This window comes from Ipomoea triloba, chromosome 3, assembly GCF_003576645.1.
Source record: "Ipomoea triloba cultivar NCNSP0323 chromosome 3, ASM357664v1".
Taxonomy (NCBI): Eukaryota; Viridiplantae; Streptophyta; class Magnoliopsida; order Solanales; family Convolvulaceae; genus Ipomoea; species Ipomoea triloba.
Window position 1 is genome coordinate 14694933 of NC_044918.1, and position 23254 is coordinate 14718186.

At 33.9% G+C, this 23254-nt stretch overlaps 2 protein-coding genes across 3 annotated transcripts; one reads left to right on the forward strand and one right to left on the reverse strand.

The window, feature by feature from the left end:
* Positions 1-8836: 8836 nt before the first annotated feature.
* LOC116013334 (omega-3 fatty acid desaturase, chloroplastic-like) lies at positions 8837-11851 on the forward strand. The gene is made up of 8 exons (XM_031253022.1): positions 8837-9664; positions 9746-9835; positions 10264-10330; positions 10412-10504; positions 10596-10781; positions 10895-10975; positions 11175-11312; positions 11390-11851. The coding sequence occupies exons 1-8, from the start codon at positions 9162-9164 to the stop codon at positions 11567-11569; spliced, it is 1338 nt and encodes a 445-aa protein (XP_031108882.1). The 5' UTR covers positions 8837-9161; the 3' UTR covers positions 11570-11851.
* A 2997-nt stretch (positions 11852-14848) lies between these two features.
* LOC116013332 (zinc finger CCCH domain-containing protein 29-like) lies at positions 14849-17828 on the reverse strand. 2 transcript variants are annotated; one of them, XM_031253020.1, is made up of 2 exons: positions 17669-17828; positions 14849-17170 (listed from the first exon to the last, which is right to left on the reverse strand). In XM_031253020.1, the coding sequence occupies exon 2, from the start codon at positions 17160-17162 to the stop codon at positions 15144-15146; it is 2019 nt and encodes a 672-aa protein (XP_031108880.1). In that variant the 5' UTR covers positions 17163-17170; positions 17669-17828; the 3' UTR covers positions 14849-15143. The 2 variants fall into 2 exon arrangements, with proteins under 2 accessions (XP_031108880.1, XP_031108881.1); XM_031253021.1 differs by lacking the exon at positions 17669-17828 and adding an exon at positions 17524-17578.
* Between the last annotated feature and the right edge of the window lie 5426 nt (positions 17829-23254).

The following is a 23254-nucleotide window of genomic DNA, read 5'->3' on the forward strand; positions in this document are numbered from 1 at the left end:
ATATATATATATATATATATATATATATATATATATATATATATATATATATATATATGTAAAAGAGTACACTCACCTAAAGCTACAAAGTGTATCAGAATATATGTATAAGAGTATTCAAGTGATACACTTTATATTTTTGCATGGTAAACTCCTAGTGTTTAAAAATTTATAATATTTACTAAATTAATTACCATCATATTTTTCCATGCTTTAGAGATTTTTATTGCCTCAGATTGACAACTTACATTAGTTCACATTAATTATATATATAAATAAATAAATAAATAAATATATATATATATATATATCAAATTAAATAGGGTAAGCAGTTGGTAAGCGAATTACTAATGCACTACATATCATCTCAAAGAGCTCTCACCGCGTGCACATATTTTGCCCTCAAGATATTCTCAACCATTTGACTTGTCAAAAATGTATCTTTATGTTTTGAAAGTGTTGATCAAGTGGATAAAACATGACTTATGTACCTAAACATCACAGTTTAATTCTTGCGGAGTTTATCCTATGTATACTATTAGGCACTGACGCTGAATTTCTCTTATCATACAACAGAAAATGTATCTTACCATTTAATTACTAATAATTAATTTTTTTTTAATGAAGATCAATAATAGATCGCAATCATTAATATGATTACATGCCATTTCACATGGATCGGAGAATACAATTAATATTTATTTAGGAATGTATATTCACTTTATAAATTAGTAGGGTTAGTTGGGGAATAGTTTATGGTTTATAGGAAAGTCAATGCAATAGTTGATTAAAATGGTGCCAGTACACTAGTACAGAGGACACCCCCTGATGATAAGGATATGGAATAAAAATATAATATGAATATTTTATATATAAGGTCAAATTGTTTGGTGAGGTATTGGTTAATTAGCTGATTCATAATACTTCTCTAAAGTATAGTTTTAATTAAACTTTAATTTGGATCGACATTATAAAATTTATCATATTAAACTTTAATTTGGATCGACATTATAAAATTTATCATAAATAAAACCCAAACAATGCATACTAGCATTTCTTCAATACTAAATTAAAATTGATTTTGAATATGTGTTTTGAGGTAGTAACTATAAGAAGATTGTGAGTTAGAGAGTGATTCAAAGTGTATATTTTCTAGAAATTTAATGATCCGAGGTATGTTAGGGAATATCTGTTTTACTTGATGGAAGCTATTATAATTTATTTCAATGTAATCGGGTATGCACTGTCAAGTATATTCAAGCTGATATGTGTGCCGATTAGGACGACAAGGAAAACTCACATCCATTATTTGATAGTGTATACAGGTAGATCCACGCAAACCACATTGCATTAAAAAGACCTTATGTAATCGACTCGACCAAGAAAGTATTGCAAGAATAAAACTTCTAAAATCATACTCAACATGTTGTTTTGTTTTCAGAAATAAAATCATACTCAACATCGTCCTTGACCATCTCTTGGGGTGGGTGGGTAGGTGGGGGTAACATTGTACTGTCAAAGTGGGCCAAAGCCCGCGAGTTGGTCCACACCCGCCCCGTAGTAGTGCGAGCCAAGTTAGGAGCCCACAGACCGGCTCACTTTGACAGTATTAGGTAACAGTGTCATGTTTTCAACAAGCATTCTAGGGGTGCTAATAATTAGGTAACTTAATTAATTCTATGATTAACATAATTCATCAATTTACTCTCAACTCCCAAACCAAACACACTGATAAAATGGATCTTTCTACCAACAACACCCAACCCCCCCCCCCACCCCACCCCAGACATCATTAAGGTTTCTTAATAATGATTAAGGTTAGGGTCAAGGAAGAAACAAAATTAGGATGGGGAATTATGGTTAGCTTTCTGTTTGAGAGAAGTAAAGGCTACGGAAGCTTTTTATTCAATTTATAAGAGAAAAAGAAGTGTGTACACCAACAGAAAAATCTGTTGGATGACAGTTACATCCCTTTTTTTACAAGTCAAGAATACACAAGTACTCAAAGAGTATAGATACAGTAACATATATATCTCAGTTCCAACTACTCCTATGCTAGGTACCAACTACTATTGTATCTACTAACAACATATATTCACAATAATTATTACGCTGAAAATGATAAGTGCACTCCTATAAAATAAAATTTTCAGTCAACTTCTTCTTTATCTCAATAGTATGTAAATATAATATAATATATATCACATAATATAATATATATAATTTGAAATCACCAACTTTATTAATTAAAGGGAGCACCACGACTACTATTTTACTTTCACTGAAAGGAGTGATTGAGTGAATAAAACATAATTTTCGTATCAAAAGATCACGAGTAAATTCTATTCTTGTCAAAATATCAACACTCTCTCGGTCAAACCAATTGCATAAAATCTTTTTAGTGTTGTTACACAAAAGAAATAGAATTTACCCAATACGCACTTTAATACAAACCTTAGTTAATTATTACAATACTATATTCACTTGTAAACTTAGCATAAAAAATAACTCATTATAAAATGAATGAATCACTCATAACCCTAACATTAATAGACAACTCATTATACAATGAAAGAATCCCTCATAACCCTAACATCAATAGACAACTCATTAATTATACTGCTTAACAAACCAACATTGGTTAAAACATGAGTCATAAAATTTTGACATGGTAGATCGCGAATACTAACTAGTAGATTTGAAATTAGATTGTTTTGACTTTTGAAGTTAGAAGAATAATCCATAGTTGTATAAACCTCAATTATTGAATATTCAATTTAAATACTATAAATATTTAATTAAAATTTTGTGCATTAATATTAAATATTTAGTTTAAACTCAACTAGGGCCACCATCAATCCATCATTAATATTTACATGCATATTCATGCTCATATTATAATTTGTTATTATGCAAGATGGTGTTAAGGAGTTTTTAGTCTTTAAAAGTTAAGATGCTAAGCAAAATGAAAAATATTCTTCATCATGGGTGGGCCACCTTGATAACTTGTTATATTATGGATCAGAATTCATCTTACACGATTAACAGCCATTTGCAGTTTTCATTGCACGCTACAGGCATCATGCACATGTAATATAATGTCTATATGTACATTAAATCTTATTTTTATGAATATATAGAATGAATATTATAAAGTTATCACAGAATGAATGAGAATATATATATATATATATATATATATATATATATATATATATATATATATATATATATATGATTTACCTATTGTTTATGTACATTAACATAATGCACGATATATGTTATTAAACATCATATGCATGTGTTGTAATGTTTATGTATATTAAGTTTTGTTTTAACGAAGATATATAAGGAACATTATGAACTACTTACTATAAAGTTAATGAAAATATATATAATATACATGCATTTTAGTGTTTATGTACATTAATATTAAAGTTTAGGTTTATGAATATATAAAATAAATATTATAAACATAGTATAAGATGAATATTATTAAATATAATTTACTGGTTGACACCGTTAACGGCTTAATATAAAATGATATCATTTTGAATCAACTTCCACCCTACAAATCTACAATGTAGACCCTGGTTCGCGATATAGTTTGCAAATGAATGTGTACTTGTGTAGTAGTTGGATGGTTAACTCGAGAAATTTAGTACAATATATATAATCAAGGGCACTTCAGTGTCACAATTTTTTTTTAAAAAAATAAACTAATATTTTATTTTAAAAATGTATCCATATTCCATAATCCATACTACTCATACACGTCAGCCCATGGGCCGACGTTTGGCCAACTTATGATCCACCTGAAAAAGTTACATCTGAGCCCAATAGATTAGTGTCTGTTCCTCGAGATTCCGTCTCCTAGGCCCAAATACTCTCAAAACAATTGTTATAACACGGATCAAGTTTATACTGCATTGTAAAATTTGGTCAAAAATTATGTGTCTGTTGACCCATTTTATACTTCCAGCTAACCGTTTATGTGGTTGTAAATAAATTAAAGACACATAAACTGTTAATTGTACTAACATATTCTGTACATGCAATAGTTAACAATTTATATGTCTGTAGTTAATATATTATGTGCCTTCAATTTATTTACAAGCTCGCTATCAAAAAGTAAGAACTGATTTACATACGATCCTTGAGTTATTGGGCCAGTAAAACTACTATATAAGTATCTAACCCCATATTATTCTTCAAATTAAAAATTTTAGTTTCGCCACACACTATATTTATAAAAATATAAATAACAAAACTTTGAGCATAAATTTGGATGGAGCAAAACAAACACGGTTTAGGAGATGATGCCATTAGTGACGGAAGACGGACGGCGATGGACGGAGGTCTTCGGTCTTTCATCGGCATAATACTATATATGAAGGCGTTTGCATGGACGGCAGTAAGCGGCCGGTAAGCAATACTAGTGGACTAAGCTAGTGGTGTGTTTGAAAAGTATTATTATATTGGTTTCAAACAAAAATCATCCGCTTACGGATAATATTTTAACTACCACACAATTGTTCCAATATGATAATATGTCCACACATGTTTAAAATTTGAGTTTTATATTAAGCAGCATAAAAATACAATCATTGCATTATGGATCAGGGTTCATAGTGAATTATTATGGACTCTGATGCAAGTGTACGTGTCTTATATTATGAGTTTTTGTGTTTTGTGTTATGAAATTCTGTATCTTAATTAAGAATGTGAATTCTGCATCTGAAACAAATTATTATTAATTGTGTATTATTATGTTATGAATTTTTGTATTTTGTGTTGTAAAATTTTGTGCCTATGAACACAAATTATGTACCTAAATCAAATTTGAAAAATAAGTAAATATATAGCATATTAACATGTGTATGTGTCTTGTGTTGTGATTTTTTGTGTCTTACGTTATGAAATTTAATACTTTACGAGTATGAATTTTATACCTTACCAAGTCAACAATATGACGAACTTGGTTGGGGTGCTCCAAAATTTCAAATTTAATTTTCAGTAGGAACTGCCTATGACTTGAGTATGTTTATATGGTCATTTGCTAGCTAGGATAGGTTACATGGCTGATTTCAGGCACCAAGAACTATTTTTACATAGCGGCTGTAAGTTTATTCTGAATAGGAGTCAAATTCTATGAATAAAATTTGAGTTGAATCTAAATTAGTTTTACAATGATAAAAATATTATATGCATGTTGAATGTAATGGAAAAATTGGTAGAATTATATGGACCTTATTTTTTGATACTTTAGGAATTAGGATAGCATAGTACAAAGGCAAAGCTCATACCAAGAAATTCATTGGATGAAATTGGAGTATTGGACCCAAAAGACTACCTTATCTAGTGTCATATCAAAGCTGTTTTAATTTTACGAAGTTTAACATTATTATTTTCGAAAACAAATAAAATTGTATCTAACTGTCACATAATGTGCTGGGTTGTGGAGTCGGACTCAAGGTGATGGGGACCTGAAAGTAAAAGATGGGAAAAGAGAAACAAAAGTAGAACTTCTTCACTACAGTGGCCTCCGTCCTGGAAATAATAATAATAATTAATATTAATATATTAATAATAATAGTAAAATAAAAAAACGTGAATCAAATTAATAGAAAAATATTAAAATTGTGATTGTTAATGTTAATATTTCTAATATGTTAAGATTATTTGGTCCGACAGTTTAATATATATCTGAAGGTATGCTTTGCGTGAAGTATAAAGGAAATAAGTAACTCTATAAGGACATTTTGGGTGAAGTCTGAAGCAATATGTAACTTTACGGGAAGTTAAACTTAGAACCTTGTAGTTACAAAATTAACTGTTCAACTTGAGGTAAAATAACTGAATCTATTTAAAGAGTTAATCTCATTTGAGTTATGATGAATAATTTTCTTATTTTACTCATCTAGATGTCACCTACTTTAAGTATAAATCAACAATAAAATTGGAGAGATTATCTAGCTACCACTTATTATCACCTAGGTTAACCGACCAATATATGGTGTTGGTTATCACTCTTCCGACCATTCTTTAGGTAAGGTGTTCGGATTTCGGCGACCACGCGCGGCATTAACAAAGTCAATACTAATAATAATAATAATAATAATAATAATAATAATAATAATAATTTGAAATTATAATTTGTAATATATATATATATATATATATATATATATATATATATATATATATATATAATTTTAAACTATTATACTCCACAGTCAACATCAAGTCACCAAACCAATAGTATTAACTTAAGAGAAGAACAATATTAACTTTTTGAGTCACGAAAAAACTCCAAGTGATGGTGCGCATTAAGAAAACCATACTATTATGTAATAGCTTGTTATAAAAGCATCTTTAATAGTGGGGACTTTTTGTGATTTTTGAAGAGTTTTTGTAAGTGTGATTAGGAAAAAGAATATGAGAGGGAAGAGAAAAAAAAACATGATTTTTTTTAAAGTTACTTTTCAAGGCAGATTTGCGCCTGAAGTGTGCGTTTGCCAACACTTGTCAATCCATTTAATTTTTTTTTGGGAACATAAAAACCCCTACTTTGCAGATGAACCTCACTATTCTCTCACTTCTTTTCTCTCTCTTTCATGTGGCATTTTTATCTCAAAAACCGTGAAATGACCACTTAACCCCGGCTCCCCACGCCCCGGCCCAACAAATAGAGACCAAACTAGCTTCCATCAACTAGTTAAGAAATTTGAATCTTTACACATACTTTTTCATTCTGACCTAACAGAAATTTACGAACTCACTTTGTTCTTAGAGAATTTATACTTTTTTTGAGTACTATTAACTTTATTACAAGGTAATATATGTTCTATACTTTAGAGAACTTGTACTTAAACTTATTATTAATAATAAATACATCATTTTACATTCTAACAACTAGCAACAACACTTTACTCTTTATATAGTCAATTTAACGTATGGATTCTAAATCTAATTACACTATTAACTTTTTTGTAAATACTATACACACTTATGTTTATATATATTTATATTTTTCACGCATTTGATATGTTTTTCATTTTTGTACAACCTAGATGTTTGTAAGGTCCTGTAAGGTACTAGTGTACTACAACTCCCACACGTTTTAAGAGACCATCAATATGTGGAATTCCTTAAAATTTTCGTCCTCTTCATTCACGCGACAATGTGCTAAATACCCAAAACACCCACCTTAAAAAGTAGTTAGGCACTTAGGGGCTGACCAAATGCACCCTTACATCTTTTTTTTAAAAAAATGCACCCTTACATACCTTTAAAAAGATTTTTTTTTTTTAAAAAAAAAAGAGTATTAAGTTTGTCAGGGTTTAGCTTTATAACAACAAGATTACAAGTAAAAAAGGAAAAAAAAAAGAAGCAATTTGTGAAGTTAGTTAGACAGGTAGCAAAAGTGAGTTGTCTATTAGTATTTTTAATTTGAGCTAAGTTGATTTACCTTCTTATGGTCTTATGTTGATTAGGGTCACAAGTGAATTTCACATATAAAGCACTTTTGTATGGCATTTGCAAGTTTGACCATAAATTTTAAAAACAATTTGAGTTTTAACTTTTATAACTATTATACTTATTATACTTTTTATTTTTGGTTATCGAATATAAAATTATTTTTCAATTATTGAAATGTGTGTGATTTTTAATAGACAAGAACAAAACCGAGTTGATTTTGAATTTAAGAACCCAAAAAAAAACAAAAAAAAAAACTCAATAATCGAAAGAGCAAAATTAGAGCTAAATTCTTTTAAAAATCAAAACCTTTCATAAAAATCATGTTTACCCCTAATTTATATATATTTTTTGTTTGACCACATATTTTCTTGACTAATCAATTAAAATGACACACAAAACCTAATCATGTTTTTGTTCGAAATGACCTAAAGAGTGACAATGCACTCTTTCATGAATTTTAAGATAGTTGCATCCCATAATTTGAATTCACCAAGATTTTTAGTTAAGTTAAAATTAATAGACATAATCTCATCCATACCCTATAGGTCTAATTTGTCTTCTTTAAACAAGAGAATGACAGTGCAATTTCATTAAACAAATTGAAAAATAAATTGTTTTTCCTTCTTGAATTTAGCTCAAAATGTTAATTTTCTAATGTAACAATGATTTTTTAATATTAATTACTAGTTGTTTATGAATTAGCCGACTAACCACTAGTTTAAAAAAAAAAAGAAATTACTTAATAATCAAATACAACGATTCTATTATACACTGTCACATTAGAATGTAAATATTATAAAGCAAATTTAGGTGAGAGCAATAATGAGGTCATACACTCATACCTTCATAACTACCTTAAGAGGTGGATCAAAACAATCTTCTACGAGACCCTCCTAATCCCAAGCTACGAAATTTCAAGTCTAAGCCCTTTTTCTCTCTTGGCTGGTTTGTTTGTGAATATACTCGTAACTTCCTCTACGTATCATTATGCTTGTTGAACTAGTTTATTTGTGTATAAAATATCGATATCTCAATTTAGTGTATAATGCAGAAAATTCTTAAAGAAGTAAAATTATTTTGAATGGTGTATAGTGCCATATGACACTACTTGCAAAAGCCCGACATTATGTTCCAAAGCACTTGTTTAATGTGTTGGATTTAGTCAAACTACAAACCTAGGCTGCTAAGCAGCAAATGACTAAAATTAGCCCAAAGCAAAAAAGCAATGAATAATTGAGAAAAAAAGTGACTTTTACAAGACCTGCACACCATTCACGTTCGTTTAATTCATACTATATTTTTTCACAATAATGTGGAAGCTTTAGATATTGTGGGATTGTGGTGTACTGTGCCATTCCCATTTCCCACCATATATAGACATGGTGAGGAAGGGCATGTTAGTAGTATAAGTGGAGAAGAAGAAGACAACCAATCACCCACACAAGTTGGGGTTTCTGACGCTGCAATTGAAGGAGAGATTGAGAGAATCCCTATTGTTATCTCCTCATCCTCCTTTCTATTAACCCCACCCACAAGCCCATTCTTGATAGGTCAAGGTTTTGGCTTCAATACTTAGATATCCCTGTTTGTGGTCTTTGAGGCCACAATTCTGTTTCTCTCTTGAATTGGGAGAGGCCCAGAGTTCAAAGGTTCAAGCTTTGTGTCCCTAACCTCCTCTAATGGCGAGTTGGGTGTTATCAGAATGTGGTCTCAGACCATTCCCAAAAATCTACCCTAAGCCAAGAACTGGGATGGGTTCTCTCAGTTGTGGCAGCCCCTCAAGGCTGACAGTTTCAGGGACAGATCTGGGTTCTTGTTCTTTGATTGGGATTAGGGAGAGGAATTGGGCATTGAGGGTGAGTGCCCCAGTGAGGGTTCCCTCAGTTGGGGAGGAAGAGGGAGAAGAGAGGGAGAGAATCAATGGTGTCAATGGGAATGGGGATGGGTTTTTTGACCCTGGAGCACCACCCCCATTTAAGCTGTCTGATATTAGAGCAGCCATTCCTAAGCATTGCTGGGTGAAGGACCCTTGGAAGTCCATGGGCTTTGTGGTTAGGGATGTTGCAATTGTGTTTGGATTGGCAGCTGTGGCTGCTTCTCTCAATAACTGGATTGTTTGGCCTCTGTATTGGTTGGCTCAAGGAACCATGTTCTGGGCTCTCTTTGTTCTTGGCCATGACTGGTATGAATCCTAAAAAGACTGTCTTTTTTTGCAGATTATATGGCAAAGTTTTAATTTTCCTGTTTCTGATGAACTTTGCAGTGGCCATGGAAGCTTTTCTAATGACCCAAAGCTGAATAGTGTTGCTGGCCATCTCCTCCATTCTTCAATTCTTGTCCCTTACCATGGATGGTATGTTCCAGTGTTCCACAGACCTCTTTGGCCCTGTTTGGTAAATTGTTAGCTTGATAGCTGGTAGCTGATTGGGTTAGAGGGTATAATTAATTGATGACATTAGTTGATTGCAGAAAAGTGTTTGGTAAATTAGCTGTTAGTTAATAGCTGTTTGGTATAATTTCTTTTCTCAAAAAGCTAATTGAAAAAGTTAATTTGAGCAACTTTTTGAATTTTAGAGTTACAAAAAGTTGATTAACCGAACACTTATATTGATTTTTTAATCAAGTCAAATAGTTAATAGTGGTCAAATAAGCCAAAATTGACTGATAGGCTTACTATTTTACCAAAAAGGGCCTTTGTGTTCTTTAAGGTTTTCTGAGAATTGTTGAAATGTTAGAAACATATTAGCTTAGTGAAATTGTGTTGTTCTGGTAATGTTGCAGGAGAATTAGCCATAGGACTCATCACCAGAACCATGGCCATGTTGAAAATGATGAATCTTGGCACCCTGTAAGTGTTTGAACTTGCTTATTACCTCCAGTCATCTATTTCGTTTGTTTACGTTTTTACTTATTTTTCACTCGATTTCAGCTGCCTGAGAAGATATTCAAGAGCCTTGACGATGTCACGAGAAAGTTGAGATTCACCATACCATTCCCACTGCTTGCATACCCCGTCTATCTGGTTAGCAGCCTAGTGTTTTTTACCCTTTTAGTCTATGGAGTTCGAATCAAACTAACCTTTTGGCATATGTTGCGTTTTTAACTACTTATAGTGGAGTAGAAGCCCTGGGAAGAAAGGCTCTCATTTTGATCCAAACAGCGATTTATTTGTGCCAAATGAGAAGAAAGACGTGATTACCTCAACCGTTTGTTGGTCAGCCATGGTTGCTATCCTTGCTGGTTTATCGTTCGTGATGGGGCCTGTCCAATTGCTCAAACTCTATGGAGTTCCATATGCGGTTGGTCCATAATCTCAGCCATTGATTTTATGATCTTTCAAGTTTCAACACATATCGTTTTTGCGAGAATCTGAATATTCAATTCAACTCTTTTGGGCTTTGGCTTGATGTAGATCTTTGTTATGTGGCTGGATTTAGTCACCTACTTACATCATCATGGACATGAAGACAAACTTCCATGGTATCGTGGAAAGGTATGATTCCGGTTTCACAGAATTTGGATTGGAGTTTTTTTTTAGTACTACTGACTCTATTACAATGTACTATCTGTGAAGCTACGGATTGGAGTTTAGTCGAATAAAGAAGGGAGAATATCTGAATTATTGTGTTAGAACTTAGAAGACTATTTTTTTTTTATTGATGATGCAACATTAAAGTTTAAATCTTTAACAGGAATGGAGTTACCTTAGGGGTGGACTGACCACTCTTGATCGCGACTATGGATGGATAAACAACATACACCACGATATTGGGACCCATGTCATTCATCATCTTTTCCCCCAAATCCCTCATTATCACTTGATTGAAGCTGTAAGCCCCTCGTTTTAATGTGTTCACAGTAGTATTCGATATTTCGATGTGCTGATAAACTTCGGGTTTCGTTGCAGACCGAGGCTGCTAAACCAGTGCTCGGGAAGTATTACAGAGAGCCGAAGAAATCATGGCCTCTTCCATTGCACCTGTTGGGAGACCTCGTGAGAAGCATGAAGAAGGATCACTACGTGAGTGATGACGGGGATGTTGTATATTACCAAACCGACCCCAAGCTTGCTGGAACCGAGAAGTGAGACTGGCGATCCGAGGTTTCTCCTAGTTTAGTAAAGCTCGTTGGCTCTTGGCAGATGGTTCGTTAGACTTAACTCAATTCTCGGTGTTTAAGCTATTGCTTGTGCTTGTACTACTATTTTTGGAGGCATTAGCAGCCAAGTCCATTCATTCTTACCTATATGATATAGCTCTGATCATTCAGTTCAAGAAATGTGTTGTGTTATCATTCATGGCTGATATATAATGTATGTAATGATCATTCAGTTCAACAAAATGATAAGCTTTTGTTTTGTTTTGTTTTATTTGTTCTTCTCTCTGATTCTTTGTGGTTTAGATATGACAGTCAATCTGGTTCAGAATTTTTATCAGAAAAAAACAATTGCCATAACTTTTGTGGTGGTTGAGGACCACCAAGATCACTAACTAAAAGCCATTCACTATTGGCAAAGATTTGACAGAACAATTCAAAGATGATTGATGATGTGGAATTGTCATTTACCAGAATCAATTCAAAATTTTCTGCTTCACAGGCTCTCAAAACTGTATCAGCATCATCATCTGCAAACCCTGGTGCAAGAACAGTATCTGATCAGCCTGAAGTGATTCAACATGTTTTGGGTAAAAGTCCATTATCTTCATAACTTTGCTCAGAAGAAACAAGAACAAGTATCAGAAGCCCGCACAGGTAGCTTAGCTGGTTTCTGGGTAGTAGATTGTAAGCAAGGACGTAAGGTTGAGCCCTGACAGTCGCAGTGTGGGAGTGGCTCCTTGTGGGCACCAAGCACTAGTCCTCTCACCTAATAGGCCGCTGAGAAACCGTGATTTACCCCTCTACAATCTTGTCCAACCCTAACTAGTTTTTTGGTAGGAGATTGGGCAAGGACGTAAGGTTGAGCCTTGACAATTGCAGTGTGGAGTGACTTCTTGTGGACACTAAGCACTAGTCCTCTCACCTAATGGGCCGCTGAGTCACCGTGATTTATCCTCTACAATCTTGTTAGGCTGGAGTTTGAGGGGCAAAAAAAAATGAAAAAAACAAGAACAAGTATGAAGAGATTGTATGTGGAAATATGAAATCAGAAGCTCCTTTCTGCAACAATGGAAAATCATAACTTTGTCTAATCTCCAACATGGAAGAGATACAGTGCATCTTTAACTAATAAAGATGACTCCAACACAAATTGGAATGTGTCCAACTCTTCAATAAACAATGAAAAGCTCCATATAGAAATCTCAGGATTGATATAAAAAATACCTATCATTCTATCAATATTGTTTTCTGGGGCAATGGTGAGCTCCATAACAAAGACACTTTATATGCATTGACCAACAGAACTGAACTTGAGCTTCTTGTTCATAAAATGCTTCATATGAGCTATGGAAGCAGTCTTCATCTTGTTTTTTCTCAAACAGGAAGGGAAAATGGTTTGTTTATATCTTTCAAGGCATTTTAACTTGAGTTATACTCTCGATAGAGGTGTTAATTAAACTAGGTTGAGGCCACAAACCAGCCTAACCAGACCAGCCCTACTGTAAAGGTTAGGGGCCCCCCCAGTATGACTATCAAACCAATGCCCTAACTCTGTCACAAAAGCTAGCTCAGAGTGGAGGTTTGACATCAACTTTATAGCTTTCATTCTGGACTTTTCTCGATTCACTCTGGATAGCTTTCATTCCGGAGACTTTTCTCGATTCACTCTGGATAGCTTTCATTCCGGACTCTTCTCGATTCCCTTTTCTCGATTCACTCTCATTCCGGAGACTTTTCTCGATTCACTCTGATAGCTTTCATTCCGGACTCTCGATTCACTCTCATTCCGGAGACTTTTCTCGATTCACTCTGATAGCTTTCATTCCGGACTCTTCTCGATTCCCTTTTCTCGATTCACTCTGGATAGCTTTCATTCCGGACTCTTCTCGATTCCCTTTAAACTATCAAGCACTGAGTAGCCCTCTTCCAGGTAGCCCTTTCCCATCACACTCCGGTCTCTCAACAAGAGCACCAAATGGTATGACACTCAAGCCAAAATCCTAACTCTATCACAAAAGCTAGCTCATGAATGAAAGTTTGGTCCAACTTAAGTACAACTCCACAATCTCTTGTGGAGCCAATGTGGGATTGTATTACTCCCTCACCTTCATCTTTGGTCGGAGACAAACACGTTTTCTTCATGGAGACGAAAGCGAGGGCTAAGGCTGCAGGCTAGCCTAACTCGCCAAATGGTGGAGGTTAGAGTTGAAAATTTTGACCCCTTCCCCCACCTTTGAGCGAAGACAAAGATATTTTCTTCGGCTCTAGGCGGGAGACAAGGGGAGCGGGTTGGATTTAAAAAAATATTTTTTTATTAAAATGATTTACTAATTTTTTTAGTGTATTAATTGTCACATCAACCATAATCAGAAGAACAAGTCAATTTTAGTTTCATGGTATGATTATACTGTTCATAATCTAATTGGACAATTTTTTAAAACTAGATAACGTAATTGCAATTTAATGTGTAATTTGTTGATTTATTTTAGTTTTATTTAAAAATATATATAATATAAAAATTAGGAATATAATATATAAAATTTCAAAATAGTATAATAATGGTATGGACCAACGGCTAACATACAGAAATCAACACGTCAATGGCGGCTAACCCACAAATCTGAATGGCCAAAAATTTCAAACATGTGGTCCCCACCGGTACTATAAAAGATGTCGGAGATAAGGTCGGCGAAGGAACCAAATGCAACCAGCTAATAACCACCCCTTCTTTCTGTTATTTGATCTGTGCCACTTAATAATGTGCTGTCACCCCTAAGAATAATTATAATTTTTCTAACTGGATTTATCAGCTTAAATAATAATAATTTAATAAAACACATTTGAATGGCTTAAACATAAAGACAATAGGAGTGTTTGCTAAAAAATATTAATTGTTAGCTGATTAGGTTAATGAGTTCGACTAGTTGATAACATTAACTAATTTTAAAAAATGTTTGATAAATTAAGTGTTAACTGATAGCTGATGACATACAAAATGACTTTCAAAAAATTGTTCCAATACAAAGTAGCCTCAGCTTTTGACTCCCCAACCAAAGACTATTCAACAATGAACATCCACAGGACCACCCACCAGGCATTATTGAATACAACTTAATTCATAAATAATAATTGAGTAAAATATTATTTTCAAATTAATGGCTTTGATGACTTTTGTTCACCCTTTCCTTTTAGAGTTCTGAGGGCCATGATTGAAAAATCCACCATTAATGCAGTTTGTGGAGCTTGGAAGATATGCATGACAGAACAGTGAGACAAACATCCTCTTCTCTTGTTTATTTCATATAATATATTGTGAATACATTAAGGAATACAAAGAAATACAAGAATACTAAAAGAATTCTCAGTTTGTTTTCAAGCTAAGAGGTCCTTGTGATTCTCAAAAGAATTAATCAGTAATCTCCCTATCCATGGTTTTTCTTAACCCTAATAACTACTTAGACTTATATAGATATATAGATAGATATATTCAAGTATAGTAATAAGAATATGAAAGAATATTGAGTTAGCCATGGAGGAGAATTCATGGCAGAGATGTTTGTTACCTAAGCCACCATCTGCTCCTGCTCTATGTACATCTGGTCGATCCACGATGGGTTGGGATCGTGGACCCCACCGCGTTTCTGTTCTGCTCCATATAGCCCTGCGCTGCCGGAAGAAACGTCTTTCACTAGCGAGTGAACCCAAGACACGTCTGGCTCGTTTGCGTGTGGAGTGATTGGGGTTCGGTTTGAAGCTGCAGCATTTGTGCCCCGAAGGCCAAACGAGGCGGATCTTTTGAGTTTGTTTAGGTCATCGCCGTTGAAGCCCCAATCCAATTTCCCGCCCGGGGAGCTCCAATCCGAGAGACTAGATGCCCCCAAGGCTGGGGAGTTTGCAGCGTGGTGACTGCGGTCGATGAAGCTCTGGCTGCGTTTTGCGAAAGCAGCAGACCTCGAGTTCATGACTGCAGCTGCCACTGCTGCAGACGAGTCGTACCCGTACGAAGATGTCTTCCTAGCTGGAGAAGAGGATAGCGTGGCGGGATAGCTAGCTCGGAGTTGGTTCATGTTTTGGCGCATCTGTAGGCCAGTCGGGGATTGCAGCTGGGAAGATTGCAATTGAGACAGGCTCGAAGATTGCAACTGAGAAGCGGTGGCAATCGTGAGCTTCGGTGAGAGGCATTGCAATTGGGAAGCCAAGGGCGAATCGAGGGAGCCTAATACATCATCGAGATTAGTAGGCTTGAAATCCCCGAGCCTATTGTAGTCCTTATTCCAATGGGACGGTGACGAGAGACCAGCCATCTCGTCAACCAATTGCTGCCTGTGTTGTTGTTGTTGGGAACGAATACTTTCCAAGCTAAGCAATTCCATCTCGAGGTCCAAATCCCGGGCGTTCAGAGCTGTCTTCAGCCTGCTACCGGGAAGCTGTAACGTAGGCGGGGTGAAGTTCATCTTGTTCTGCCACATTGGAGACGAGCAACTAACGGTTGGAGACATGGGCGGGGTTGAAGTAGTAGACAACAACAAAGACGAAGAACCGAGAGCGAGCGGGCTCAAAGTTGCCATGTCCATCGAACTGACCGAAACGGACTTTGGTGAAGGAATAGCCGAGCCAGTAGATGCATACAGTGGACGAAGCTCCTCGGGCTTGTGAGCAAAGAAGCATACTTTCCTCGAGCACCCGGTCTCGTCCTTGCACAGACGAGTTCTATATTGAGCGGGATGAAGCCAGGACTCAAATATACCATGGGCAAATTCACACGCATCGCCCTTTCCACAAGTCCCCTTCTTGAACTCGGGGCACGGGACACAACTATACGTATACTTCCTCGGGTCACGCCTCCTCGCATTCTCGCCCGGATGAACAAAAGGACACTCGGTCCAGTCATGAGAATAAGCCCTCGAGCACGGCTTAATCTTGAAACTATACATCCTGAACTCATCAGTCCCGTATATCCCATTATTTATATCGGGCAACGAAGTATCGATAGGATACTCTTTCTTGTCACTTCCCTCTTTCACCAACGGAGCCACCGTTTTCTCGTCTCCATCCTCCTCATCAGCAACCTCGCCTTTCAACAACTCCAAGGTTCTTCTCTTAAGCCCTCCCGAGAACTTCGAATTAGGAGCATACAAGCTGCAGGGCTTGTTCCCGCTAGCATCAACACAATTCACATCAGCCGAAGCATCAATGAGGATCTTGACAACCTCAGCAGCCGCCTCCGAGCCACCAGCCACAGCGCAGTGAAGGGCAGTCGCCCCATCCGAGCCACAAGCCATGTTCACATCAACCTTCCCAGTCTGAACAATATACTTGAGAACCTCAACACTTCCATACATCGAAGCAATCATAAGAGGGCTCCTCTCCTCTAACCCCATCTTTCTCGACCCGATTCTCCTACCATACCACAAGCTCAGCTCATTAACATCACACCCCTTCCCTTCTACTTCACCAATGAACCCAGCCACATCATCTGCAGCTGACAACTCAAGCAATTTCGAGCAACTCTCACAGAAAAACCCATCTTTCTTCTCCATTTCTGAACCTAAAGGGCAATATTGACCCTTTGAACCCTTCATCAAAATCCCTGTATGTTCAACAGTCACAAACCCAATTCAGATACCATCCAAACAACTTCAAATAAGGCCACATATACATATCTACATACAACATATACACCAATTACATATATAACACATATAGATCCTTTCACTCTCTAAGATCTCACAATTAACAACTGCTATTCCAAGATTCAACTAGTTGCAGAAAGTATACCTAATTAACACTAGGCACAAATCAGTCAAGACAAAGTATGATCCATTCAACAATTTCCATACAAACCCACACCTTAAATGATAGTTTAGTCCCAAAATCCAACCAAGAAACACACAAGAAAGCTAAGAATTAACCAAAGACTGAACCTTTTTGCTCTTAACATACCTTAATCAAGAGAAAGTATGATCCATTCAAAAATTTCCATACAAACCCACACCTTAAATGATAGTTTAGTCCCAAAATTCAACCAAGAAACAAACAAGAAAGCTAAGAATTAACCAAAGATTGAAGCTTTTTGCTCTTAACATACCTTAATCAAGAGGAACTTATGGAGAGGAGGAGTACCAATCAAACAAAATGAGTTTGGATTTGGTGTGAAGAGAGCAAAGGAGAGATGTGGGCAGTTTATAAGGAAGGAGGGCTAAAGGGAAGGAAGAAGGAAGGTGAGATTTTTCTTCTTCTTGTATGGTGCTGTGTTTTCTTGATTTCTCTTTGGTCAAAAGTCTAACCTTTCAAAGGGTTGAGTCCACCTCACACCACTTCTGTGTCGTACTGGTTTCCACCTAAATGCAAGTGAAATGCAAATGCAAATGCAGATGCAGATGAAACTCAAATGCGGATGACATTCAAATGCAAATTAAATGTCCTCTTTTTCCTTCGTGGTAAAGCAACCCCGTGTTAATTTAGTACTCCGTATTATAATTTGATTCGATAATTACAAGAATTTAACAATTAGGTTAAGTTCTTGCTTGAAATTTTTACAAGTGTAAGGGTAATTGATAAGTAGACTGTTAATATATTGAGAATTAAATTTAAAACATGATTATTATTAACAAAGGTATATAATAATTATGGTTAAAATTTAAGAGTGGCTTAATTTCTATTTGATTTTTAAGTAATTACATAAATAAAAGTTCGCCATAACTCAAGTTGCAACATGGTTTATATTAATAAAGGTATATAATAATTATGATTAAAACTTAAGAGTGGCTTAATTTCTACCTGATTTTTAAGTAATTACATAAATGAAAGTTCGTCATAACTCAAGTTTGCAACATGATTTATGGCATTTGAGATCTATTTAGCTAAGATTATTGGACTTGTTTGTTCAAGCAATATACGATTAGATGGCTTGAAGTCATCTTTAGAGACTTTTTCATGTGACGGTGAGTCATTGTTGTTTTCTAACCTTTGTTCGCTTAAGATGTTGTGGTTTAGATTTATGTAGTGTCTAGTTGTGTTAATTTTTCCCTTTTATAGAAAAATACATGTCTTCAAATCTAGACTTTGCTTTGTTTTCTTATATCTTATCATCAATACAAAACATTATTTCTTTATTAACTCTTTTTTAAACTCTAATTTCCCCGCAAGTAATGACAAGTAAGAGCATCAAACCATCTTTACCTATTTTAACACATAATTAATAATCAAACCATATTTAAACTCTATAGTTATTTTTTTTTTTTCAATTTTTATCTCAAAACAAGGCTTTAACTCTCTCATTTTACATGCATATATATTGCCTCGTAACAACTAATTAATTAATTAATTAATACGTTTGAACCCTAAAATTAACGACTCTAAATGGTGATGTCATGGAGACATTTTTTAAATTAGTTAAAAATTTTAAAACTAATTAATTACTATTTTCCATCTTCAAGTATATTGATAATATCTATGAGGATATATATAGACTTGATTTGACTTAACTAGCAAGTAGCAACTCTATCATTGTTTTTTTGTTTTTTTGTTTTTTCATAAAAAATGGATTTAACAATAAAACAAATTATATAATTTTCTATGAATTCGCCAAGTTTGAATGAGTTGTCTTGTTGACTCCAAAATTCTTTATCTAATGATTAGTCAAAATCTGATGCCTTTGGCAACAGCAGATTGAGTGCACTGTTTAATAATTGTATTTATATAATTAGCTAATCACAAATGTTGTTTGGAAAGTTTCGATGATCATCATGTTTCCTCTGTCCGATGTTTCCCAATCCCTATGTACATGCCCTGTACTTTCATTTAGGCTGACTTCTCAAACATATATACATCTAAAATTTATTCCTTCAATGAATACAATGTTTTTTTTTTTGAACATATGAATACAATGTTATAATGATTTATTTTAAATAAAAAATTACACTTTTATTTATAACGAGTTATAACTTATAAGACAAGGTAATTTTTGCGTTAATTATAGAGAATGACTCTTATTTCTTGTGATAATTCTAAATCTTAGTTTTAGATTGTTATTTAACATCTCAAATTATTATATTTTGGACATTTTTTATTTTATCGATGTCTGATTAGAGGAAACTCTATTTATGCAATGTTATTTTATTCTTTTCATTTTTTTAAAATTTTTCAATGAATTAATTCTAGCGTATGATAGGGATTTATACAAGTATAATTCCCGATACATTATGCATGTGTATATGTTCGGTATCAGGTCAGAACCTGCACCTATATAAAGGCACAAACCCTTCAAGGCGCGGGGGAGGGGGACAGGGGAGGGGGCTATTTCCATTATCCATATACACATTCAACACTCAAAAGCTTTCTGCTCTATAATTGATATTTAACATCACAAACTATTTATTTTGGACTAATTCAAGTTTTTTTCTTTTTCCTTTTCACCATATTTTTTTTACAACTATTATAAATTCATAAATATAGTTGCCTAAATCATATTATATTTCTATATCTCAAAGAGAATTGCAACTAATATGGTGATTTAAAACAACATTAAAATACGTTTCAAAAAAAAAAAAAAACAACATTAAAATAGAGTTTGATTCCGATTTATTTTTTACAGCTTAATGCCTTTTTAAATTATTTCCCTTTTTCTCTGTACGGAGCAAGAGGCCCAATACAAAAGGTCCACCAAATAACAACTGAGGCCCAATACAAAATGTCCACCAAATAACAAATGAGGCCCAATGATTTTGGGTCCAGCAAACACAATTACAGGTCCATGAGCAACTAGGCAACTATTAACAAAGCAAATAGTTATATAGATATCCGATTCATTTCTTTAGTTTTCCTTTTCAAAATGGGTAATTTCTCCAAGCACCCTAAATATTTGTAGTGATATAAATATAATATAATATAATATTTTACAAGATAATTGGATAAATTATCCATCCCGACCCGATCAAGAGTCAAGGATCAAGCGAAACGGTTGCCTAGCTAGACACTTAAGAGGAGATCGTGATACTTATTACAAAGCATAGCCTCATTAAAAGTGTAGCAATTCTGAAGAGATTGAACACTTACTGAGAAGAGCGTCGTAGTTATTATAGGTTCCGTAGTTATTATAGGCTCTGTTATACTGAATAGGAGAGCTATTGTACTTATATATTAGTATAAATACTAAACCCTTGTCACGGGCAGGGGACACACTCAATCTTGTACTCATAACGATTAAGCAATACAAATTTGTTCTCCGATAACATTATTACCGTCAATGTTTATTAATTATATGGTTGAAGTATAATGAGCTTGATTCCCTTTAAATAAGATTTCAATCCAAACCTATAGATTTAAATGCATAGGGTGACAAACTAGTAAAATTGGTTGGCTAACTAACTTAGTAATCACAAGATTCTAAATTTCATTATTTGTAGTTTTTTCTATTTAACTGAATTAATTATGAGTAATTTTCTTTCCAAAAAAAAAAAACTATAAGTAGTTACATGCATGCTTTCTTGCAATTAACCTTCAATGCACCAAGCCTTGAGGGGCTAATTGGGGTGCAATCCTTCTTTTTAGTATTGAATATTTGAATAAGTGGGCAATAAATGCAGCACACAACAAAATTAAAGCATTTTATAGACTATTTTGGAAAATTAATTGTGACTAGACTTAATTATTAATAGACTAGACTTAATTATAAATGGGTCAAACTACAATAAAATTATGAACATTTTAAGGCTAAGTTCAATTAAATGGTTCTATTATTTTGTAGCGGAGGTATACATATGCACGCAAATTTGTTAAGAAGTCGTTAATAAAAACTCCATATCATATAAAGGGGACCTTATGAAGGAGAAAATGAGTCATCGCTTATTAAAAAGTTATTGATAAAGACTCCATATCATAAAATATAACACATCTACTACATCTGAAATAAAATTATTGAATTTCTCGGAACAAATATCTTATTTTTTATTTACAAATATATGACTCTAAAATATTTATCTGATTTTTAAATTTTAATATGTCAAAAGCAAATTAAACCACCATGGCCAGGCGTAGGTGGAGGATGTGCTGTGCCGTGACCACGGCATATTAATAATGTTGTGACTTGTGAGGTGAACAATCCCTTGGCTTCTAACAATTGTAAAGTGAAAGTTTATTTATTGGTTTAAATCATGCCACTTTTCTTTTATATAGTGTGTGTTTGTGAGATTTCAATAATTGTATTTGGCTACTTGCAATATAATGGTCCTTAAAAAAAAAAAGGTCCCAACAATTTTGAAGCACTAGTACTAAAGTCCCTATCATATTGTCGGACATTGTTTAGCATGAAAAACATTTAAAAGGGAGGATGAAATACTTCTTTTAATAAGTTTCACGTCAAACCGATGATATTTGTGTATACTCGTTTACAAAAGAAGAAGTAAATTTTATTTTTTGTCATAGATTTATAGGTAGCAATATACTTTTAGTCATTTTTTTCAAAAGAGCAAATACCAATTTCAGTCCACATGTTTAATTTCTATCAATTTTGGTTCCATGACTATTGTTTTAGTATCAATTTTCATCCACGACTATTGTCTTAGTGCCAAAATTCATCGCGTCGATCACTCATCTGTTTAAAACGTGCAAAAATCTAAAATTTTAAGGGTATTTTCGTCACTTTTCAACTTAATATCTCAATTTGAGCATGAATATAATAAATGGATTTAAGTCATAAGATCGATCAAAATTAGCAGTTTTCCTCATTATTTTACCTTAATTTGAGGAGGAGAACTGTGAATTGTGATCGATCTTAGGGCTTAAATCCCTTTATTCATGCTTAAATTGGGATATTGAGTTGAAAAGGATGAAAAATACCTTTACAAATTTTAGATTTTGACACGTTTTAAACGGGTGGGTGACCGGCACGATGAATTTTGACACTAAAAACAGTAGTCGTGGGACCAATATTGATACTAAAAGTCTAAAACAATAGTCGTGGGACCAAAATTGGTATTTGCTCTTTTCAAAACATCCTTTTTGGGTCATATTATTATTATTGTAGCATGACCATTTTTAGTTATCCATCAACAAAATTATTTAAATTTCGTAAAATATAAAAGCATTTAGATCTTTTATTATGAAATTTTTTTAAAAATAAAAATAAAAACATAGCTAGTCAAACCACTTTGTATAAAATAAAAAAATCAAAATTTTCTTGTATTTAAAGGAATTTCAACGATTTTGTTGACAAAAGACAAAAAATATCATGTTACAATAATACTAGGACTACAAGAGAATATTTTAAAAAATAATGACTAAAAGAATATCATGTCACCTATAAATCTAGAACCAAAAAAGGAATTAACTCAAAAAAAGAAGCGTAGTCAAGATAATTTTAGAGCACTAATCCTAGAGTGCATCATGACCACAAGTAGTAATGTAATGGGTGACATTAAACCACCATGCCTTGCCCTTAACTAGATGTATAATCCTTCACAAAAGGATCACTAATAATTTTAGAGCACTAATACATATTAGAGTTACCATAAGTAGCAAAATATTGTTGAGCACATTAAATACTTAAAAGGGGTGCATTTAACATGCCCCTTTAAGTGATTTTCATGGCAAGTTGATGATATTGTATGTGTATAGTCTGTCACAAAAAAAATATTAATAATTTTAGAAAACTATTACTAGAGTCATCATCAAG